The sequence below is a fragment of the Emiliania huxleyi genome, assembly GCF_000372725.1.
Source record: "Emiliania huxleyi CCMP1516 unplaced genomic scaffold EMIHUscaffold_398, whole genome shotgun sequence".
Classification (NCBI taxonomy): domain Eukaryota; phylum Haptophyta; order Isochrysidales; family Noelaerhabdaceae; genus Emiliania; species Emiliania huxleyi.
Window position 1 is genome coordinate 59004 of NW_005198979.1, and position 20302 is coordinate 79305.

Below are 20302 nucleotides of genomic sequence, written 5' to 3' on the forward strand. Positions count from 1 at the left end.
GGGATGGCTTCAGGTGCACCTCGACGCCACCCGCCACCTCAACGTACGACTCGAGCCGCAAGCCCCACCGGACGGTGCCCGGCGCGAGCTGCTCGTACAGCATGCGGCGCAGCTCGTGCCTCGGGACGCGAAAATTTCGCGCCTCGCCCGGCTTGCCGCTAAAGGCGATGCCAAAGTAGCCGAGGATGGCGCCGCTCGCGGCAAACACCCAGTGCCAGTCGGAGGGACACGCCTGATCGACGGCACGCACCCGCTCTAGCAGGCCAAGGCTGGTGAGCGCCGTCATGCAGGTTGGGCCGAGGGTCAGCCCATAACCACGCCGCCGCTCGTCCCACCCTGAGTCGCGCTCGACCACGTGGCAGCGGACGCCGCGGGACTGCAGCCCGACAGCAAGCGCGAGGCCGCCGATGCCGCCGCCGATGATGCACACCTCTGACGCGTCGTCGGTTGAGATGTCAGGAGGCCGTTCTGGCATGCGCGTCGTCGGAGGAGATGTGAGGAGGCTCGGCTGCAGCGGCCCCCGCGGTTCGCCAGGCCACTGCGAGGGGTGCTGCGCGGAAAGATTTTGCGGCCCCGGGTTTTCTTTCTTTCTCTTGGGCACGGGAAGATTGGCGCTCTGGAGGCGCGCACCACTGGCACTAACACAGGCGAGAAAGAATTGGAATATCAACTTACCTTGCCTGTGCCTCCGGCCGCCGGCCCACCACGGTCCACACGGTGGTCGTCCCCTCGTGCTCCTTCCCCATTGGCCGCAAGCCCCACCTCCCGGGGTCGTCTGCCACGTGCGACGGGCTGCTGTACCCGACGGCACCTGCCGCGGCGGTCAGCGCGCGCAGCACCGCCACCTCCCTGTCGCCGAGCGAGGCGCCGCCCGGCTCGGCGCGCGTGAGGGTGAAGCCGACGGCGACGGCGGGGGCGAGCGCCGCGGCGGCGGCGCGCCGCTCGTGGAAGAGCGCCCGAATCATTGCGATGAGCGGCTCGGCCTGGCCGCCGCAGCCGTCGAAATACGCTGCGCAAAAGGCGCGTGACCGCCACTGCTCCGAGGCAAGGGCCTCCTCCGCGCTCGCGTGCGCCACGTGCTCGAGGCTGTGTGGTGGCGCGGACAGCGCAGCGCACGTGCTCGCGTGCGGGTTTGCAACGTGCAGTTGGTCGGTGGCAAAGCCGGCCGCGCGCAGGGCCGAGGTCGAGCCGCCGTCCGGCCCATCGAGGTAAACGACGGGCGATGCCGCGCCACCGAGGCTGCTCGCGAGGCTCGCAAAGACGGCATTCTGCTCCGCCTTGAAGGCGGCGTGCGAGGCGGAGTACGAGGACGCGTCGTACGTGTCTCCTCGGCGGAGGAGCCCGGTCAGCTCCGCGTGCTCCGTTGGCGCGAGGTCGCCCTGCTGCCCGAGCAGCCAGCTGACCCGACGATGCCGCCCCTCGGCGGCGAGCCTCTGTCGCCGCCGCTCGCCGCGAGAAGATGGCAGCCGATCGCTGCGAGGCGATGGCAGGTTTTCGCCGGCGGTCGAGACCAGGCAGCGGTTGCGAGGCGAGGCTTGGGGTGCGCGCGGCAGGAGTAGGAGCAACATGTGTGTGCTCCGACCCGGTGCAGAGGCGCCGCTCTCCGCACCAGCCCTTGTGTAGCCGCGTACGAAAGCGCGTACGAAAGCAAGCAAAAAGCTCGGCGTTTGTCTCTCTCTCTCAGCAAACCTACCCTACGATGACTAAGAGACTATGGAGAGTTCACGTCATGACGGTTAAAACGGCTGTTAACCGTCATGACGTGGTCAATATGTCATGACAGCGGCTGCGAAACGACAGCAGCAACGACGGCAGCAACGACAGCTGGTGACAGCTGGTGACAGCTGGTGACAGCTGGTGACAGCCAGCTGCCAAGGAGGAGTGAAAGGCACCAGGAACAGTGACAGCCATAGTGACAGTGACAGTGAAGCCAGTGAATGCCAACGACAGGCGGTGACAATGTCAGCGCGGGGCCCCGCGAGTGACAGCGACAGCGACAGCGACAGCGACAGCGACAGCGACAGCGACAGCGACAGCGAGGCAGCGCCACAGGCACAGCCGTGAGGCAGCCATAGCCCTCGTGAACGAACTTGAGCTTATTCCAGCCATAGTCATCGTCTACGATCCACATGCAGACTGCCGGTGACAGCATGCACCTTGAGAGGTTCAACCCGAGGTGTGTTGCTCAATGCTCTGCGCGTTTGCTTGTGATCGTGATTTCAAGGTCCCAATCCTCGCGGCTGAGGATTGACACCGTTCGCTCGCGTGAGATTTTTGAGCGGCAGATGAACCAGCGCTGGAGCCCATCACGGCACATGCTGGAGGAAGGAGGGCAAGGGTTTTGCAGATTCTCCGACTCACGCCCGCTGCTGCTGAGCGTGCGTGGCTACTGTTGAGAGGGTTTCTCATGTGGCGTCGGGCGTGCGAGTGAGCGGTCTCGCGCGCATGCATCTATATCTTGAGTGTCCTGTCTCTCTCGCTAGTGGCACCACACACTGTCCTGCGGGGGTGCTCATGACAGCAGCAATGACAGCAGCAATGACAGCAGCAATGACAGCAGCAATGACAGCAGCAATGACAGCACAGCAGCAGCAACGACAGCGATGACAGCAGCAATGACAGCAGGAATGACAGCTGCGCAATTACAGCAGCAGTGACAGTTGGACCGTCGGGGATGGTTACGACAGCAGCAACGACAGCAGCAACGACAGCAGCAACGACAGCTGGTGACAGCTGGTGACAGCTGGTGACAGCTGGTGACAGCTGGTGACAGGTAGGTGTCACTGTCGCTGTCGTTTGCTGTATGACAGCTGGCAGCTGTCATGACAGCGGCTAACCGTCATGACAGCGGCTAACCGTCATGACGTGAACTCTCCATAGTCTCTAAAAAAGAAAGCGATTTTTCAAGGTGAGGTACTATAGCGACAGACAGCCCATCCCTCCCTTGGGTTGTCTGTTTTCTTTCTTTCTTTTAGCGACAGACATGGGTGCGAAACAACGACAAGACCAAGGCACGGGCAGAGGAACGAGAGAAGAATATAGAGTGGATGGATAAAGCGCCTGTTCACGGCATGGAGGGTGAGCCACGCCGAACGCAAGGAAGCCGGGGAAGACGACCCCGAGGAGGACGAAACACCAGTGGAAATCCCGCCGTCAGCTGTTGTCACGATATACCCGAAGGGAACACCAGTGCCAACACCGACAGTTTGAGGTACAAGTGCTCGAAACGAGAGTGGACCTGAGTAACGACCATGACAGGGCGGGATATGATCGCGGTGGGAGTCAGAAATGACAACAACTCTAACACTCACACGTAATTTGGGGCCTGGAGCCCTGTTCACGCGCGCGCGAGACGTGCAGACAGGGAACAGGGTTGCCAGTTGTTTGGTATTGCTAAAAATCTCGTCTCTCTCAGAAATGTGGTCGCTCCTTGCGCGAGGAATGCTCGATAAACTCGAGGGACCAAAATACGCGGAGAGGAGAGCGGAGTTACGCAGAAAGGCGAGAGAAGCAGCGAGAGCAAGAGATCGGCAGACGACAGCGGCGTCTCAGAACGAGGCCGTGGAGAGCGATGAGTCAGGGGAAGAGACAGCAGGAGAGAGAACGACGAGAGTGGGAAGAACGCGAGGTGGCATGAAGGTCGCTGCGAGAATTGGTGAGAAACTGCGAAGGGAGATAGAAAGAGGTCGACGCCCGAGGGTGGGCGACGGCTAGCACCACACTTCTCCCCTAAAATCCCTGTGTGGTGGCGGCGTGCCGTCCTCCCATCCCTCCCTTGGCTTCTCTGTTTTCTTCCTTTCTTTTACTATAGCGACTAAGTGATGGTTGGTGGTACACTGGTACTCTCCTGCAACCACAGTCCTTCCTATGACATGGCAGGCCACTCTCCCAAGCCACACACACACACACACACTCTCCAAGCCATTTTAAAAGGAAGAATTCGCGGAAAGGAGGCGCGGTGGATATGGCTTCGCGCGCCTCGCGGCCCAGTCCCGGCCCGGTCCAACTCGCGCTCAACCAGCTCGCGCTCGTCCCTTCATGGCGGAGCAGCCCGCTCCCGCCCACCACGGCGGCGCGCGCTGGATCGCCACCTCGTCCGGCGGCGCCTGTGCGTTCGCTGGCGCCTCCCACCGCATGCCGTCGCCGCACTCGTGGCTCTCGGCCGTGGACTGGTGCCTCGCCCTGGCCGCGCGGACGCCAGGCTGCAAGTACGTGAGCGTCTCAAGGTTCAAACGCCACTGTTCCTGCTCGGGAAGCTGTGAAGCCACGACGCCGAACGCCACGTTTCGGCACGGCAGGGTGACAGGGCGCGGTGTCAGGGTGGACTGGGATCCGCTCCCGCCGCCACCCGGAGGCGGCAAGATCCCGGCCCGGGTCGCGCTGCAGGTCTCCGGTCACCTGCGTACGAGCTGTGCGTTTGGCGCTGTCGAGCGCCACCTCAGCGCCTGCCGGCGCCGCTTCCGCACGTGCTCAGTGTTTGTGCACACCTGGAGTTCGCTCGAGCCCGCGACGCTGCACTGGTCGGGTGCGAGACGCGGTGCGGACCGGAGCTCCGCCGCGTGCGTCACGCGGCTGCGGGCCGCGCTCGAGCCGGCCGCCCTTCTCATCGAGGAGCAGAATGGCACGGCGGTCTGGCGGGCGGCGGCTGGGCGGGCTGCGGCGGGCTCGGCGGTGGCGGCGAGGGCGACGGGAGGGCCGGCGCCGCTCGCGCCCGACGGGAAACCGTTCGACACCATCCGCAGGTTGCATTGGGGGGCGGAGCGCTATGCTGGCTGGCTCTACAACGCTCGCGGCATGCGCGGCGCAGCACGGCTGCGCGCCAGCCACGAGCAGCAGCACGGAGGAGGCGGAGGAGGCGGAGGAGGCGGAGGAGGCGGAGGAGGCTTGTTGGAGTACGACGCGGCGATCCGGCTGCGGCCGGAGGGGAAGGAGTTGTTCGGGCGCAAGCTTTCGGCGGACGACCTCGAGCTCATCTGGGATTGCGTTGCCCTACTCGCACACGCGCCCACCCGCTCCTCCGCCCTCGGCGATGGCGCCGCAGTGCGCGAGTGGGCGGCGAGGGCGGCGAGCAGCGTGAGCCCGTGCCACCCGTACGGCACGATGCACAAGATGGCAAATGACAACTGCTTCCTCAGCGCGCCCTCCGCCCTCGACGACCTGCTGCGCGTGCTCGACGCCAACGCCACCGCCGTCTACGTCGCCGCCAAGGCGCAGCGCGTCCACCTCGGCTACCCCGAGCTGCAGGTCCCGGTGGCGGCGCGGCTCGCGCGGCGGGGCGTGTGGAACGCCTGCAGCCGCGATCGCCTCCGCTACCTCCGCTACACCGGCACGGAGCCGCCCGCCGCCCTCGATTTTGCGCCGACGGGCGGCGGCACGCGAGTTGCTCTCGAGGAGCAGACTGAGACTGCCTCACGCCTCACCGGGCGGGCGAGGTGAGACTCGAGTCGGTTGTGTTTGGCTTTGACGTTGCAGTCTCTCAAGCGGCCACGCGCGCGTTCACAAATATTTATTGTGCCCTCAAATTGTGGGGGGTGGAAACAAACGGACGACATTACGGTACTCACACTGTGTGTGACACTTGATCGGCATTCGCTTCTATCTTTACACTTCGTGTGTTCTGAGACTGAGAGCCCGAGGGTGCAGTGTTCACTGTACATGTGTACACAAAAACGGATCAAACTCAGAGCTCTCCCGTGAGTGCGCAACCGCATGGCTTGCTCAGCACAGGCGACGCCATCCGGCCCAACTCCGCTTCGGTCGCCGCCGTCGAGAAGTCGACGGTGCCCCAGGGCAGCGCGGCGCACAGCGCTTTGCGGGCCGCCTGCGCGCCCGTAGTGAGGCTGCTCATCGCCTTTCCGCCGAGTTTGCCACCGCTAGCGCCGCACGCCACGATGCAGGCGAAGCCAGCCGTCAACGCCGCCTGCTGCGGCTGCTCGGCGGGATCGTACTGGCCGGCCCAGCTAGAGTCGGCCTCCGGCGCGCACAGAGCGTGGTACCAGTTCTGGAGTGCGGCCTTGCGCTCTCCGAGCGTGAAGTTTGCCGGGAGTGCAGGAAATGGCGTACTGCAAGGCCTCCGGAGTAGCGCATTAGTGGCACGCACAAAATGAGACGGCTTGTCGGTGGGCGGAGCTTCGGCGAGGGCGGCGAGCACGGCGCTCACGCGTGCACGCTGCGTCCAAAACGAGTCGCCGTCTAGCTCGAGTGGAGGCTCAACGAGGCGGCAGGAGCCGTCTGCGATCGCAGCCTGGTTGAGCGGGTCGTGCTTGACGCCCGGAAGGCCGTAGTCCTTGAAGTGGCTCCACCGCTCGAATTGGGCGCTGTTTGAGAAGCACCCAGAAGCGAGGGCGGTGAGTGAGGCGACAGCGAGGCTCATGAATGACCAAGGCGCAAGGGTCGCCCTTTAGTGGTTTTGGCGTCCCTTGGCTGTTAGGCACACCGGCACAGAGATAGCTGGGGTCAATCCCAATAGACAGTCCGACCACCCTACAGTACTAGCCCGCCTCAACCCACTTTACCCATGTGCATACTATTATACTAGTAGTACTCGAGTACTGATTCTTTTGCTTGGCCCGTACGTCATGACGGGGTAGGTAGGGTAGGTCTGGGCCCTCCCGTCGGGTTTTTCCCTCTCTTCACGCTGGAATTTTCACAGCAGAAAAAGAAATTTTCCGCGAAAATCACGATGTCAACCCTCCCCAAATGGGTGATCTGGTGCTTGTAGGGCTTGAGAGTGGCCTGCCATGTCACAGGAAAGACTGTGGTTGCAGGAGAGTACCACCAACCATCACTTTAGTTGGTATGGTACCCCACCTTCACCCATCGAGTGATTTCTTTTTTAGTTTCCCATAAGTAGGGTAGGTAGGTAGGAGAGAGAGAGAGAGAGTGTTTGAGAGAGAGAGATTTTTAGCAATACCAAACAACTCTAACACTCACACGTCATTTGGGGCCTGGAGCCCTGTTCACGCGCGCGCGAGACGTGCAGACAGGGTTGCCAGGTGAGAGCGAATGGCGCGGTTCACGCCTCGCACAACAGAGAGAGAGATGCGCTCTGCATGGTGGGACATAAAAGAAAGCGAGTACTTGGGCGAGTAGGCCGTGCGGTCGACGCTGCCGCGCGCGGCTTTGCGCGCGAGGCGGCGCAGCTTGAGAACGGCGGTGGGCGAGAAGCCGCCGCCGAACGTCTCGTGGAGCAGCAGGTTGAAGTTGTTGCGCTTGACAAAGATCGCGTCGTGGTAGAAACCGCGATGCGCCTTGACGTAGCCGTGGCCGTTCTTGTGGGAGAAGGGTTGGCCGGGCTGCCCGCGCGCCTTGCAGCCCATGTTTAGGCGGCGGGCCTTCTCTTCGGTGTTGCCGAAGGCGTAGGAGTGGCCAACGGAGGCGGGCGTGCCGCCGCTCGAGGCGTTGCCAACGCCCGCCGAGGAGGTCTTGAGGAGGGGCGTCCAGAGCTTGACTTCATTCACCTCATCGCACCCTCCCGGGCCAGCGTGGGGTTCCGCGAGGTCGACCTTGTACCCCTCGTTGTACTGCCGGGTGAGCTCTGGTTTCTCCTTGTCACCGTGCACGACCGGCGCGTTGGCCGGGGCGCGCATCGCGTCCGCCCAGGCGGCGAGGACGCCGTCGTGGGGCCGCCGGTGGTGGGCCTTGTTGTAAAGGTAGTCGCCGAAGAAATCGACTGGCATGCCCCGCTCGAGCGCGACCCGAAGGGTGGGAAGCGCCACGGAGAGCCAAAGGCCGAGCTTCCGCTGGAGCTCGTCCTGGAGGGCGTCGGAGGAGAGGGCGGTGGCGTACGTGCCGTCGACACGGACATCGAGGGCTTTGCCGGCGAAAGGCGTTGAGGCGGAGACGAAGCGCGAGGCTTCGCGGTTGTTGACGGCGCTGTCTCCGAGGGACGGGTTGTTCTTGACGTGCACGTCCCGCGCCTTGACGAGCTCTTGGTGTTTGTTGTAGGTAGGTAGGTAGGTAGGGGCACCGCAGGGGCCGTCCAGGTTTTTGCAGAATTTCATGACGTACGGGCCAAGCAAAAAAAGAATACACCTGTACTGGCCGCAAGAGTACCGGCCTCCCTGCGGCCCCTCTGCGCCGGGGAGGCGTTTTGGACGCAAGCGTCCGTCGCCTTTTTAAAATCGGAAGAAGGCAAGCGCGAGGCAGCGGCGAGAGGCTGCCGCTGCCGCGGCTGCCCGCGCGGCTGCTCAGGCGGCTGCTCAGGCCGCTCAGGCGGCCGCTCTCGGACGGTACAGATTGGTCAACGCTTGGTTCTACCCTCGCGGCGACTGGTATACCTTCTACTGGGACGGCAGCACGGCCGACAGGGTCGCAAGGCGCGCTACCTACCCGACGCTCGAGCACGACAACTACGACCCCGGCCCCCTCGCAGAGCGCATCAGGCGCGACAAGCGCGAGCGGTCCGACCGCTCCTCCGACGACTCCTCCTCCGACCAAGACTCATGCGGCACCGGCTCTACTAGCGAGGCGAATGACATATTCGACACCCTCGCCGACCATCTCGGCTACGGTTCCGACTCCGGCTCCGGCTGGTAGTCGACAAGCTGCCGAGCCCAAATCACTGTGTGTGACACATTTCTTGTTGGCTTCTAAAAATCTCTCTCAAAATCGGGGCCCACCTCCGCTCCGAGAATTTTTTGTGTGAATTTTTTTGAGGGGGCCATGGAATTTAAAGGAGAGAGATTTTTGATCTCTCAATTTAAGGTGTTGCTGCGCAAAAGGGGCGGGGCGCGGGCGCGCGCGGCGGGCGCCGAGAGTTCTTTTTAGTGCTAGCACGCGCCAGTCCGCACCTGTGTCGAGCCTGTCTGCTGTGAGAGAGAGTTGTTTTGTTTAAATTCTTTTTGGAGACCAGACCTTTCGATGGTTCATGCTTTCTAAGTCTATCTTTCTTGCTTCATGACACAGCTGCAAAAGGTACATGGCTCATGGGTGGGTGGGTGGGGGCGATACACATACGTCGGTGAGTGAGTGAGTGAGTATTCTTGATACGAAACCACGACGACACACACCAGTCGACTCGCATCGGTTGCCTCCATGAACGGCGGAGCTATTCTCGCGCCCACACCACACCTGGCTCCAACGTGGACACGCCCATAGCTGGGGACACTACTAGGTCACGCATGGCATCACAGAAGTTTTATCTCTGGGCCCCGAAAGGCATCTCTAGCAGTGTCGTTACACATGCCCCCTCCCCTCCTGGGCGCATGCGCCTCACGTCTCGCCAGAGCATAAGCCCTTGGCGTGTGGCGAGACGAGTTTTTCGCCATCGCCGCGAGCAGCAAGCCGCCCGCCGCAAACAGCCGGAGGCCTCGCCGCGGCACTGGCTGCGCCGCGGTCCCGCACCCGTCGACGCAGCTCCCCCCGCGGAAGACCGCGCGTAGCGACGTCTTGACGATCGAGATGAGCGTGCCTGAAGCTCGCCCACCTACTGCCCCTGAGAGTTGGTTATTGAGTGGGATCAGCTCCCCCCCTTGGGATCGAAGCCGCCACAACCTCACACCCAACATCCCAGGCGGGATCAGAAGGGGACTCCACACCGGACACCGCCCGGGCACAGCCCCCCTACCCGTCGGATCGCACAGAGGGCCCCCTCGGAGCAGCCCACACACAATCACGCATCGGCAGATTGAGTGCCTGAGTCAGGCAGACAGCACAGACAAGGAGAGAGGAGAGAGAGGAGAGAGAGAGAGAGAGGAGAGAGGAGAGGGTGAGGGTGTGAACACACGTGAGGAGTGGGGAGGGTGTCTGTGGTGGGCTGTAGTCCTACTACGTGGTTACAACCACGCGCCCCTCAGGAGCTTAAGGTAGAGCTGAGCGTCCCAGACGCCTCGGTGCCACCCACCGGGTGAGACCATCCGGATCTGCCTGCCGCGTCCTCCGTACGCAGCAGTCCCCGCGATGGCCCACGGTCCTCCGTCGCCAGGTCGAACCCCCTGCCTCCCGGTTGATCCCCCAGTCCTCGTAGTCCATCATGAAATAAACTCAAAGACCCACCACAGCCTCCAGCCTCCACCTCCACCCGCGAGCCGCCACCGCTGCCGCCCGCGACGCCGCCCGCCGCGTCAGATAGCCGCGACGCGCGCACCGAGTCGAGTCGGAGAGCCGCGCCGCACCAGCAGCAGCATCTGCACCACCAGCAGCAGCACCACCACCACCACCACCACCAGAGAGAGAAGCGCACCTGCCCGACACACACACACACACACACACACACACATACGTCGGCTTTGTTTGCTGATGGTGCAGGCCCGACAGTGGCACAGAACGCCACCACACAGGGATTCCACAGGCACCGAAATCGGCCAGGCGGGCTCGCTTTTTCATGCTCACAGGGGAGCTCGCTTTACGCGTTTTGCTGGCACGTTTCGAGTTTTTTCCCTACCCGGTACGTGATATCATCACCGCCAGCAAAACGCCTAAAGCGAGCTCCCAGTTGGGCATTGGCGATGTTCACCACCACCCTCGTGCTCCTCCTCGCGGCCGCGACGGCCGCGCCGACGCGCCTCGGCATTGAGCGCAAGCGACGCCTCCAAGCAGCAGTCGATTCGTGCGGGAAGAACGGAGCCGCCGGCCTCCTCGTTCACGAGTCGGCGCGATTCACGACTCAGGTATCGCCGCCTGCTCCCGCAACATCAAATACACCGATCCCGCAACTCACAATCGACCGCCCCCCGCAGGATTCGGGCACGGCCTGCGTCGCCAAGCTCGTCAAGAAACTCGACCTATATGGAGCCAACGTCGTCCAGCGCCTGCCAATGGCCCGAATGGTTGCCATCGCTCCCGTCAATACCTCCATCCTCGACAGCATTGTCCTCGATAGCGAGGTGGAGCTGGAGCCCAACTGCATCATCCAGCTCGACGACCTGCCAGCGGGGGCGCCAGTGCCAGCTCAAGCGTGGGGCATCGACCGCATCGACAGCCGCGATGGGACCGACGGCTTCTACGACGACTCCGGAGTCACCGGCTCTGGCTCCCTCGTCTACATCCTCGACACCGGCACGCCTAGCACCGCGCCCCTCGCACCGCGCCCCTCGCACCGCGCCCCTCGCACCGCGCCCCTCGTACCGCCGTGCGGCAGGCGTCCGCATCGGCCACGTCGACTTTGGCGGCCGCGCCTTGGCCGGCTGGTCCGCTGGCTGCCCGACGGGCAGCGAGAGCTCGTGCGGCAACGACGTGTCCGGCTACGTCTACCAGGGCGTGATTGACTCCAGCTCCTCCCGCTGCAACGGCCACGGCACCCACTGCGCCTCGACCGCCGGCGGCACCACCTACGGCGTTGCAAGGGGCGCCACCATCATCACCGTCCAGGTGCTCTCGTGCGGCGGCTCCGGCTCCTACGCCGGCGTGATGGCGGGCATCGAGTGGGCGGTCGCCGACGCGCAGAGTCGCGACCTCCCGGCGGTCCTCTCGATGTCCCTCGGCGGGGGCGGGGCGAACCGGTACGACGCCGTCATCCAGGCGGCGATGGCGGCGGGAGTCCTCACGGTTGTCGCCGCAGGGAACAACAACGGCGACGCGTGCCAGAAGTCGCCCGCGTCAACCTTGGAGGCTATCACCGTCGGCTCGACCGATATCGACGATGGTCGCTCCTCCTTCTCCAACTACGGGCCTTGCATGGACATCTTTGCGCCGGGGCGCGATATCAAGGCGGCTTGGTCCGGCTCCGACGACGCCACCAGGACAATCTCGGGTGCGCTATACCCTTGCCCCCGACCCCAGCCTCCCGCCCCCGTCCATCCCTTTGGCCACGACGCAGGCACGTCCATGGCGACGCCGCACGCTGCTGGCGTGGCGGCGCAGATTCGGTCACTCAACCCGGCGCTCACCCCCGAGGAGGTGACGGACGCGATGCTCTGCATGTCCACCAAGGATGCAGTCACCCAGCCTCTGCCGGCGGACACCGCCAACAAGCTGCTCTACAACAAGTTTGATGCGGCCGACGTCGCCTCGTGCCTGACCACCGGCCCGCCCAGTCCGCCGTCGCCTCCGCCGTCGCCGGGCTCACCGCCGTCGCCGCCCGCGGCGTCGCCGCCTCCGCCGTCGCCGCCAGCAGCGTCGCCGCCTCCGCCGCCTCCGCCCAGCCCCTCGCCGCCGCCGCCCGGCCCGGGCCCACCACTCACGTGCACAACCTCGTGCAGCGTGCCGGAGTATCGCACGCTGATCGCGGTTGCGCCGTCCGAGTGCCCTCCCAACGGGATGAATTTCCTCCCGAACTGCGATTCGTGCGAGCTCACCTACGGCGCCCGCCCCCCCGCTTCCTCGCCTGCTCGTCCCTCCCCCGTCGAGCGCGCTCACTCTGGCGCCGCTGTGCCCCCATGCAGGCGACGTTTGTGAGGGCGACCGTGGAGTGTGCGGCACCGACAATTCCCTCGACAACTGCGGTGCCACAAGTCCTGCCCTCAATCAGACCCCCTACCCCAAGAAACCCGTCAACTCACCCGCCCTGATGACCGCTTGCAGGGGCCTACGACGTGTACCTCATCACCGGCAACTCCACCGTTCCGCCGCCATCAGCCGGGCCCGTGCCTCCGCCGCCTTCATCTGCCGCACCGTCGCCGTCCGCCCCGGCCCGTGCCGCCTCCGCCGTCGCCGCCAGCAGCGTCGCCGCCTCCGCCGCCTCCGCCCAGCCCCTCGCCGCCGCCGCCCGGCCCGGGCCCACCACTCACGTGCACAACCTCGTGCAGCGTGCCGGAGTATCGCACGCTGATCGCGGTTGCGCCGTCCGAGTGCCCTCCCAACGGGATGAATTTCCTCCCGAACTGCGATTCGTGCGAGCTCACCTACGGCGCCCGCCCCCCCGCTTCCTCGCCTGCTCGTCCCTCCCCCGTCGAGCGCGCTCACTCTGGCGCCGCTGTGCCCCCATGCAGGCGACGTTTGTGAGGGCGACCGTGGAGTGTGCGGCACCGACAATTCCCTCGACAACTGCGGTGCCACAAGTCCTGCCCTCAATCAGACCCCCTACCCCAAGAAACCCGTCAACTCACCCGCCCTGATGACCGCTTGCAGGGGCCTACGACGTGTACCTCATCACCGGCAACTCCACCGTTCCGCCGCCATCTGCCGGGCCCGTGCCTCCGCCGCCTTCATCTGCCGCACCGTCGCCGTCCGCCCGGCCCGTGCCTCCTCCTCCGTCGGCCTCGCCGTCGCCGTCCGCCAGACCCGTGCCGCCTCCTCCGTCGACCTCGCCGTCGCCGTCCGCCAGACCCGTGCCGCCTCCTCCGTCGGCTTCGCCGTCGCCGTCCGCCCGGCCCGTGCCGCCTCCTCCGTCGGCCTCGCCGTCGCCGTCCGCCAGACCCGTGCCGCCTCCTCCGTCGGCCTCGCCGTCGCCGTCCGCCAGACCCGTGCCGCCTCCTCCGTCGGCCTCGCCGTCGCCGTCCGCCAGACCCGTGCCGCCTCCTCCGTCGGCCTCGCCGTCGCCGTCCGCCCGGCCCGTGCCGCCTCCTCCGTCGGCCTCGCCGTCGCCGTCCGCCAGACCCGTGCCGCCTCCTCCGTCGCCTTCGCCGCCTCCTCCGTCCGCCTCGCCATCCCCGTGCAAGCCTTGGTGCGCAAACAATCCAAAGTGCGTGCAGCCCTCCTCTAACCCCCACTCTCCTTCCTACGCACCTCACATGCACTTGCACCTATACCTGTGCATGTTGCATGTGCATCACCATGCACATGTGCATACACATGTTGTGTACCTCCACCTCACCGACGGCTGCACGCCAGCCAAATGCGCAGGGACAGCACCCCTCACCCTCCACCCCTCCCGGCCCTCACTCTGCAGTTCGTGGGAGAAGAAGTGCAAATGGCAGCTCAACTGTGCGGGCTGCCCAGAGTGCGACGCTGTGACGCCGCCGCCGCCCAATTGCAAACCTTGGTGCGCGAACAATGGAAAGTGCGTGCAGCCCTTCTCTGTCTCCCACACACTCTCCTACGCACCCACTCACCTCGCATGTGTACCTCCCACTCACCGGCCAAACGCGCAAGCATTCCTCACCCCCACCCGCCTCCCGGCCCCTGTCTGTGCAGTTCGTGGGCGACGAAGTGCAAATGGCAGCGCAACTGTGCGGGCTGCCCAGAGTGCAACTAGCGCCGGCATCTGCTCCTTTGACGTCGATGTCCACTACTATGTCTACTATGTCTACTAGGATGTCTACTGCCTCGGGGTCGGAAACACGAAAGGACAGACGGATGTGTCTAGGTATATGTCTATACTACACGGAAAAAACTTGACCCCGGTTACAAGGAGCGCGTGCCAATGGCCGCCTCCGTGACACACCCACCACCTGGGCCGGCCTGGGAGTTTTTCGCAAGTTTCTCCCAGCCGGCCGCCTCCTGACACGCCCACGGACCGAGCCCATCGAACAAATCCGGCGCGCCGCACTGCTTTGACCCCTGCTCGCCCCTGCTCGCCCCTGCTCGCCACTGTCGCCTCGGTTGCCGAGGCTGCCGCGCACCCGCACGCCCGCGTCGCTGCGCGACTACGAACTGCACCAGCTGGGCTCGAACCAACGACCAAAACGTCCCCGACCCGAACGCTGCACCAACTAGGCCACGCCCCAGGCTCGATTTGCCAATGCGTACAAACTGGCCCCTCATAAACCAATATTTATCACTTATTTGCCGAGGTCACGCGGCGCCCCCCCACGGCCAGTCTACCCTCCTATCGCGCCACTCGACGCCCCGCGGCCGCCTCTCGCCTACCGCGCTGCCCTCGCCGGCCGCCGCACCGCCCGCGCTCCAGCCTAACCAGCTTTCTGCTCCAGCCTAACCAGCTTTGTGCTCCAACAGCTCCAGCCTAACCAGCCCTGTGCCCCAGCCTAACCAGCAGCCTAACCAGCTCTGTGCTCCAGCCCAACCAGCTCTGTGCCCCAGCCTAACAGTACCTAACAGCTCTCCAGCCTAACCAGACAGTGCTCCAGCTCTGTGCTCCAGCTAACCGCTCTGCATCTCGCAACACACTCATGACAGGGACAGACCAGGCGCAGGAAAAGGGAGCGGGGCCCGAATCCAAGGGACCACCCCGTCGGGCGGAAGAGCTGAGAACTCAGGTCCAGTAGGAAGGCTGCTGGCTCCTGACTCATCCCCCAAATCCCCCACCCCTGTGGCCTGAAACCTTACCATTCCACCACCTCACACACACACCTCCCCTAGGGCTAAGCAGTGCGCGAGCCCACCCGACTTCAGGCGAGACGTCGACCACTCCTCGGGAATAGTTCTGTCAGTGGCTGCACTAGACGCCCATAGAGGCGCGCGGCGCGGGCGGATGACTAGGGGAGAAAAAGCGGAGATCCTAGCTCGCTGGGAGACGTGCGCAACCTAAAGTTGGGAATAGGGGAGAAGTGTCAGTGTGAGGGGAGGGCGTACGCCGGCGTTTCTGCCTTTGAAAACTGAACAGTTTTTTTTGTCTATACTACACGGCTCTATGTGTCTACTAGGATGTCTACTATGTCTACTAGGATGAAATGAAAAGTACAAAAAGTTGATTTCATTACCCGGGGGCGCGCAAACGCGCTACTGGTACTGCAGCCCCGCGCATGCAAGAGCGGCCGCACACTGCTCGGTAGACGGTACCCCCCCTGGTGCACTTCTAAGCTCATCCCTGCTGCTTCGAACTTACTCTCACCTGACTCAGGGCGAGCCCTTCGATACATGCCCTTCTAGTGGCAGCCCTTATCAGCATGTGATCCGTCGCGGGAACTCAGGAGCTGTGGATGGTTTCCGAGACGCCCCGTGCGCCTTGGCGTCTCAAGCTGCCAGAGCGGCGGCGGTGCACCTTGCCGACCGCCCCGCCGAGGCCGTAGGCGAACGGGGCGGGGCTCCACGAGCAGCGAGACCGAGCCTCTCCCGGCGAGCCGGGCCGCTGCGAGTGTCGCCTGCCTCTGAGGCGCGTCGAAGTCACGACTGCGCTACCTGCGCCCCCCGCACAGCCAGCAGCTGCGGCAGAGAAGCGCCGACAAGTCCACGAGCGCCTGTTCGCCGGAAGCTGCAGCCGCCAGCCTGCGGTCGTGGCGGGGAGAGCTCACACCAACGGCTCGGCTGCCAGCTCGCCGAGCCGCACCAGCTCCCGCTCGGTCAGGTCAAAGCTGCCGCTGCAGGCCGCGAGGGTCTGGCGCAGGTGCGCGGCCGATCGCGAGTGCACGCAGCATCCCACGCCTTGCTGCGTGATCCAGCGGAGCGCCACTTGCTCTCGCGACGCTCGGCGCGCGGCCCCAACCTCGGCGCACGCCTGCCACATCTGCGCCGGGAAGGCGCCAAACGGGCCGCCGAGTGGCCCCCACGCCTGCAGCGCCACGCCGCGCAGCCGGTGCTGCTGCAGCACCGCGGCGTGCGGCATGCGCACGCCGAGCGAGAAGGGCGACTGGTTGAGGAGCGGGCGCTCGGGAAGCCAGTCAAGCTGGGCGGCGCCAAAGTTGCACGTGCCCAGCCCTCGCGCCCAGCCCTCCTCGCGGCGCGAGGCGAGCGCACGCCACTGGCCACGGACCGCGGCGCGGCTGCCGGCCGGGCGCTCGATCAGCAGCAGGTCGAGCGTCTCGACGCCGCCGTCGGAGAGGGCGCTGCGGCTCTCGTCGCAAGCGGTCGCTGTCAGCTGGCGCGCGGCGCGCTCACTCTCCGCGTCGTCCGAGAGGACGCTGCCGGCGATATACAGCGCCTGTCGCGGCACGCCACTCGCACGGACGGCGCGGGCGAAGCCACGCTGGTTGCCGGCCTCTGGCGAGGTGAAGAAGCTTCGGTAGCCGGCCTCGAGCGCCTGCGTGGTGTAGCGCTCGGCAGCGTCGTCGTCATAGACCTGGACGCCGAATGTGGCCAGAGGAGGCAGGCTGGCGCCGCTCTGGCCGGAGGGCGAGGCGGCGAGCAGCCCGCCTGCCGCGACGACCTGGCGTCGGTCGAGCACCGCGGCCAGCATTCGTGTGTGGCAACGTCCGACGGTCGCGACGGCGGAGGGATCGAGCAGCAGCAGGCAGCAGCAGCAGCGGTGGATCGGGTCTCACGCGATGGATCGGGTCGCTGGCAGGAGCGACGCGCGCAGAATTTCTTTTCTCGATCTGCGAAGAAGTAAAACACCGAGAGGGTATTGACTGCCGTCGCGTTCTGCGAGCTCGCGGGATGCCCACAGGGAAGTTTTGCAGTGAGTCTGACTTGAGTTTTGGGTTTTCTCTTGCGTCGTTGCGCACAAAGAAAGAAAGAAGAAAAGCGGTCTGAGGATGGGAGGACGGCACGCCGCCACCACACAGCTAAACAGCTCTATGACGCTCCAGGAGTGAGGCGCGGAGCGCCGCGCGCGGAGCGCGCTCCGAGGAAAATTTTGAGGGTTGTGGAGGGCGCGATGCGATTTCTATCGAGTTTGACTCACACGCAGGAACCACTCGGGTCTCGGCCCACCCACAGGCCAATTTCAAGTGGCGGCACTCCGCACCTACCCAGCGGCGCGCTCCGCGCGTGCTTTCCAGCGGCGCGCTCCGCGCGTACTCTGCGGCAGTGCTACTGCATCTTACGCAGCTCCAGCAGGTATCAGCACTGTGAGTTCACCGCCAGTTATCTGCGCCTCCGTTCCGTCGCTCTCGTGCTTGATCGTCAGGCCGTGCTCTCACGTCCGCCGGAGCTACCTCGGCTATCGGCACCATTTTACAAGTTTGACCCGCCGACATGTCGCGGTCCGGCTCAGTCAAGGCAATGTCGCTCGGCGCTCGCTGGCTCCGTGGATGCTTGTGCTGCTGAGCAATCCAGGCGCACTTAGGCACTCGGCGGCAACGACCTTGCGGCGTCAGCATTCGAACGGTTGTGTTGATTTGCTCTTGCTCCGCGGTATCTAGCCGGCGCGCTCCGCGCGGGTGTCCAGCTAGCGCGCTCCGCGCGTATGTCCAGGTAGCACCAGCGCGCTCCGCGCGCACCATCGTCTCAGTGCCTATGCTTATAGAGCCACTAAAAGCTCGTTTCTGCAGCTTTTGGTCATTCCCCGGTTCTTTCCCCCCTCTCTCTAGAATACGCCTGTGGTGTGCACCGTGTGGCACCCCGACCTGTTGTCTCACCCTGGGCCTGGCTCCAAAGCAAGATCGTTTTGGTCGTCACATTGTGACCTCCGACGTCGTCAAATGTCGCTCGCCTGTCCTTCCCCCCATTCTCATCTGGCAATCTCATCTTATTGTCCCATGGGTGTTTGAGGCTGGCTACGGCCACTTCGCTCCACAGCCGTCCCGTCATCCCTGCCGTGTGCGATGCCGGCCTCGTACGGGCCTCACCGTCTTTCGAAGTCGCGCAGAAAGAAAGAAAACAGACAACCCAAACGAGGGATAGGGGAGGAGGACAGGGTCCACACCTGCACGAGCAGGATTTTGGAAGGACGATCAGGGGGACAGGTGGGGCTCTCCTGCTCCTGTCGTCCTGACAAGGGACACGACAGGCTCGCAGCGCGGTGCACGGTGGACTCCCAACTCCACTGGCGGTCTCATCTCAGTCTAGCGACCTGCCTCCAGCTTCTCAGGCACTGGCAGTCTCTCGCAACCACAGGCACACTGACACAGGGGTGGCAGGGGCGGCGGCATGAGTCTCCCACATACTATGCGGGCCTCACTAGAGGTGCGGCCTGCACGTGTCCTCGCCCTTGGGAAGGTCTTGAGGGGGGAGGGGAAGGGGCTGTGTGTCTGTGCATGCATGCATGTGTGCATGTGTGTGTGTGTGTGTGTGTGTGTGTGTGTGTGTGTGTGTGTGTGTGTGTGTGTGTGTGTGTGTGTGTGTGTGTGTGTGCGCGCGCGCGTGTGCGAGCCGCCCTGAACGCCACGAGCGCGCCGCGAGTCGCGCAATAAATAAATAATAGAGCAGTCATGTCCAGGAGAGATGGGCTCGCGCACAGGCGTATGGCGGGAGGCAAAATTCTTTTGAATCACAAGCCGGCTCGCAAATGCTGGTGCCGAACGGCTCCCAGTGCACGGCGAGCCGCTGAGGCCCGATGAGCGCGACGTTGTGCCAATGGGCGCCGTCGCAGACCTGCTGCAACATCACGCAGTCGCAGAGTTGCAGCACCCGCTGCCCTCCTCTTTGACGGAAGATGCTGCATGCCGAGGCTACGTCGCGGGGGTAGTTGTACCGCAGCGGCGAGCCGGCGCCACTCTCGCCGTCTGGTCGCTCGTCTACGTAGTGTGCGTTGGCGAGGTTCGAGTCGCTGAACCACTGCCGGTGGTAAGATGAGATGTAGCCAGCCTCGCCGACGCGCAAGTGGGGCGGTCCCTGTAGCTCTGGCTCCACCAGCTCGACCTCCACCTCCTCGTCGTCGGAGCCGGATCTGCCGGCAAACAGCGCCTCGTCCTCGACCTCGTCCTCCCCTCCCGTCTCTTCTCCCTTCCCGCGGTTGTGTTGCAGGGGCGGGGGCGTCACCTACTCGAGCAGGGGGAAAAGAGAAAAAAATCTCGTGTCACTAGCCGAGCGGCGCCGCTCCTCACAGCAATGCTGTCGCTCCTCTTTTGCGTGACGGTGGCCATCGAGATATCGCCGCCCATCGCGGGCCAGGACACCTTTTTGGACGCGCCTTATCCGCCCGATGTCGACGACTTTTTTGTGAGCGGCCGCCTCGCCGTCGCAGCCTCGTGTGCTTGTGAGTGGAGTGAGCAGCCCGAGGGGCGGCGTAACCTGGAGGGGCTTGTCCTCCTGGTGCCATCCGCCTCCTGCAGCGAAGCTTCCGCCTGCAACGTCGCCGACGCCATCTGCAGCGCGGCGAGCGCAAACGCGAGCGGTGTGCTCTTGGCATGCGACTACCGCTACCCTCGTGAGGAGGGGATGCTGCCTAAGGACTGCGGTCCGCCGGAGCACGCGCTGCCGGAGCCTTCGTGCGGCGAGCTCCTCCCGGCTGTCTTTGTCAGCGCGAACACCTCTGCGCTGATCGCTGCCGCGGTGAGCCCCGGAGGCGACGCCCCCCCAGCGGCGTGGGTGGCGGAGGGCGGCGCGGCGTACAACGCGACCCTCACGAGGGAGGAGTCGTCGTGCGAGCCGTACCGCAAGGTGCCTGCCGTCTAGGTGGGCGCGACGCCCGCCTGGCTCGTCCTCTCCCTGCTCTGGGCGTACAACACGTGCGCCTTCCCCCCCCCCCCCGGCGCGCGCCCCCCTGCAGGTACGTCCGGCACGCAGCCTCTGCCCGCGACCTGCACAAGCTGCTGACTTGGGTGCCGCTCGTCCAGCTCGCGAACGGCATCCTCTCGCTCCTCTACTTCTCCTCCTGCCCGTGGGACGACACCGCCGCCCTCGTCTTCGCCATGCTCTGGGCGGTTGTCGCCATCCTCAAGGAGCCGGTCCTCCTCCTCTGCCTGCTCCTCATCGCTAAGGGATG

General features: G+C 64.6%; 7 protein-coding genes across 7 annotated transcripts in view; 3 read left to right on the forward strand and 4 right to left on the reverse strand.

The window, feature by feature from the left end:
- The window catches only part of EMIHUDRAFT_243766 (hypothetical protein), a gene marked incomplete at both ends in the record, with an annotated part of 1687 nt that extends 1212 nt beyond the window's left edge, over nt 1–475 (reverse strand). The window contains one exon of the mRNA XM_005770922.1: nt 20–475. Coding sequence (XP_005770979.1) covers nt 20–475 — 456 coding nt within the window. The remainder of the gene's footprint in view (nt 1–19) is intronic.
- Nucleotides 476–597: 122 nt separating this feature from the next.
- On the reverse strand, nt 598–1629 carry EMIHUDRAFT_445137 (Hypothetical protein; the record flags this gene model as incomplete). The annotated part of the gene is made up of 1 exon (XM_005770923.1): nt 598–1629. A coding segment is annotated over one exon (963 nt), but the record flags the coding sequence as incomplete, so codon positions are not given.
- Nucleotides 1630–5004: 3375 nt separating this feature from the next.
- EMIHUDRAFT_445138 (hypothetical protein) lies at nt 5005–6415 on the reverse strand. Its single transcript, XM_005770924.1, has one exon. It carries the CDS (start codon nt 6371–6373, stop codon nt 5681–5683), a length of 693 nt encoding a protein of 230 aa, XP_005770981.1. The 5' UTR covers nt 6374–6415; the 3' UTR covers nt 5005–5680.
- A 1586-nt stretch (nt 6416–8001) lies between these two features.
- On the forward strand, nt 8002–8538 carry EMIHUDRAFT_243770 (hypothetical protein; the record flags this gene model as incomplete). The annotated part of the gene is made up of 2 exons (XM_005770925.1): nt 8002–8006; nt 8238–8538. The coding sequence occupies 2 exons, from the start codon at nt 8002–8004 to the stop codon at nt 8536–8538; spliced, it is 306 nt and encodes a 101-aa protein (XP_005770982.1).
- Nucleotides 8539–10424: 1886 nt separating this feature from the next.
- Nucleotides 10425–15477, forward strand: EMIHUDRAFT_445142 (hypothetical protein). Its single transcript, XM_005770926.1, has 11 exons — nt 10425–10610; nt 10680–10998; nt 11081–11692; nt 11759–12271; nt 12324–12383; nt 13009–13492; nt 13514–13561; nt 13769–13879; nt 14014–14202; nt 15139–15143; nt 15413–15477. Exons 1-9 carry the CDS (start codon nt 10449–10451, stop codon nt 14072–14074), a joined length of 2370 nt encoding a protein of 789 aa, XP_005770983.1. The 5' UTR covers nt 10425–10448; the 3' UTR covers nt 14075–14202; nt 15139–15143; nt 15413–15477.
- A 529-nt stretch (nt 15478–16006) lies between these two features.
- Nucleotides 16007–16891, reverse strand: EMIHUDRAFT_118415 (hypothetical protein; the record flags this gene model as incomplete). Its single annotated transcript, XM_005770927.1, has 1 exon — nt 16007–16891. The coding sequence occupies one exon, from the start codon at nt 16889–16891 to the stop codon at nt 16007–16009; it is 885 nt and encodes a 294-aa protein (XP_005770984.1).
- A 2628-nt stretch (nt 16892–19519) lies between these two features.
- Nucleotides 19520–20302, forward strand: EMIHUDRAFT_458919 (hypothetical protein; the record flags this gene model as incomplete). The annotated part of the gene is made up of 3 exons (XM_005770928.1): nt 19520–19536; nt 19650–20045; nt 20087–20302. The coding sequence occupies 2 exons, from the start codon at nt 19520–19522 to the stop codon at nt 19990–19992; spliced, it is 360 nt and encodes a 119-aa protein (XP_005770985.1). The 3' UTR covers nt 19993–20045; nt 20087–20302.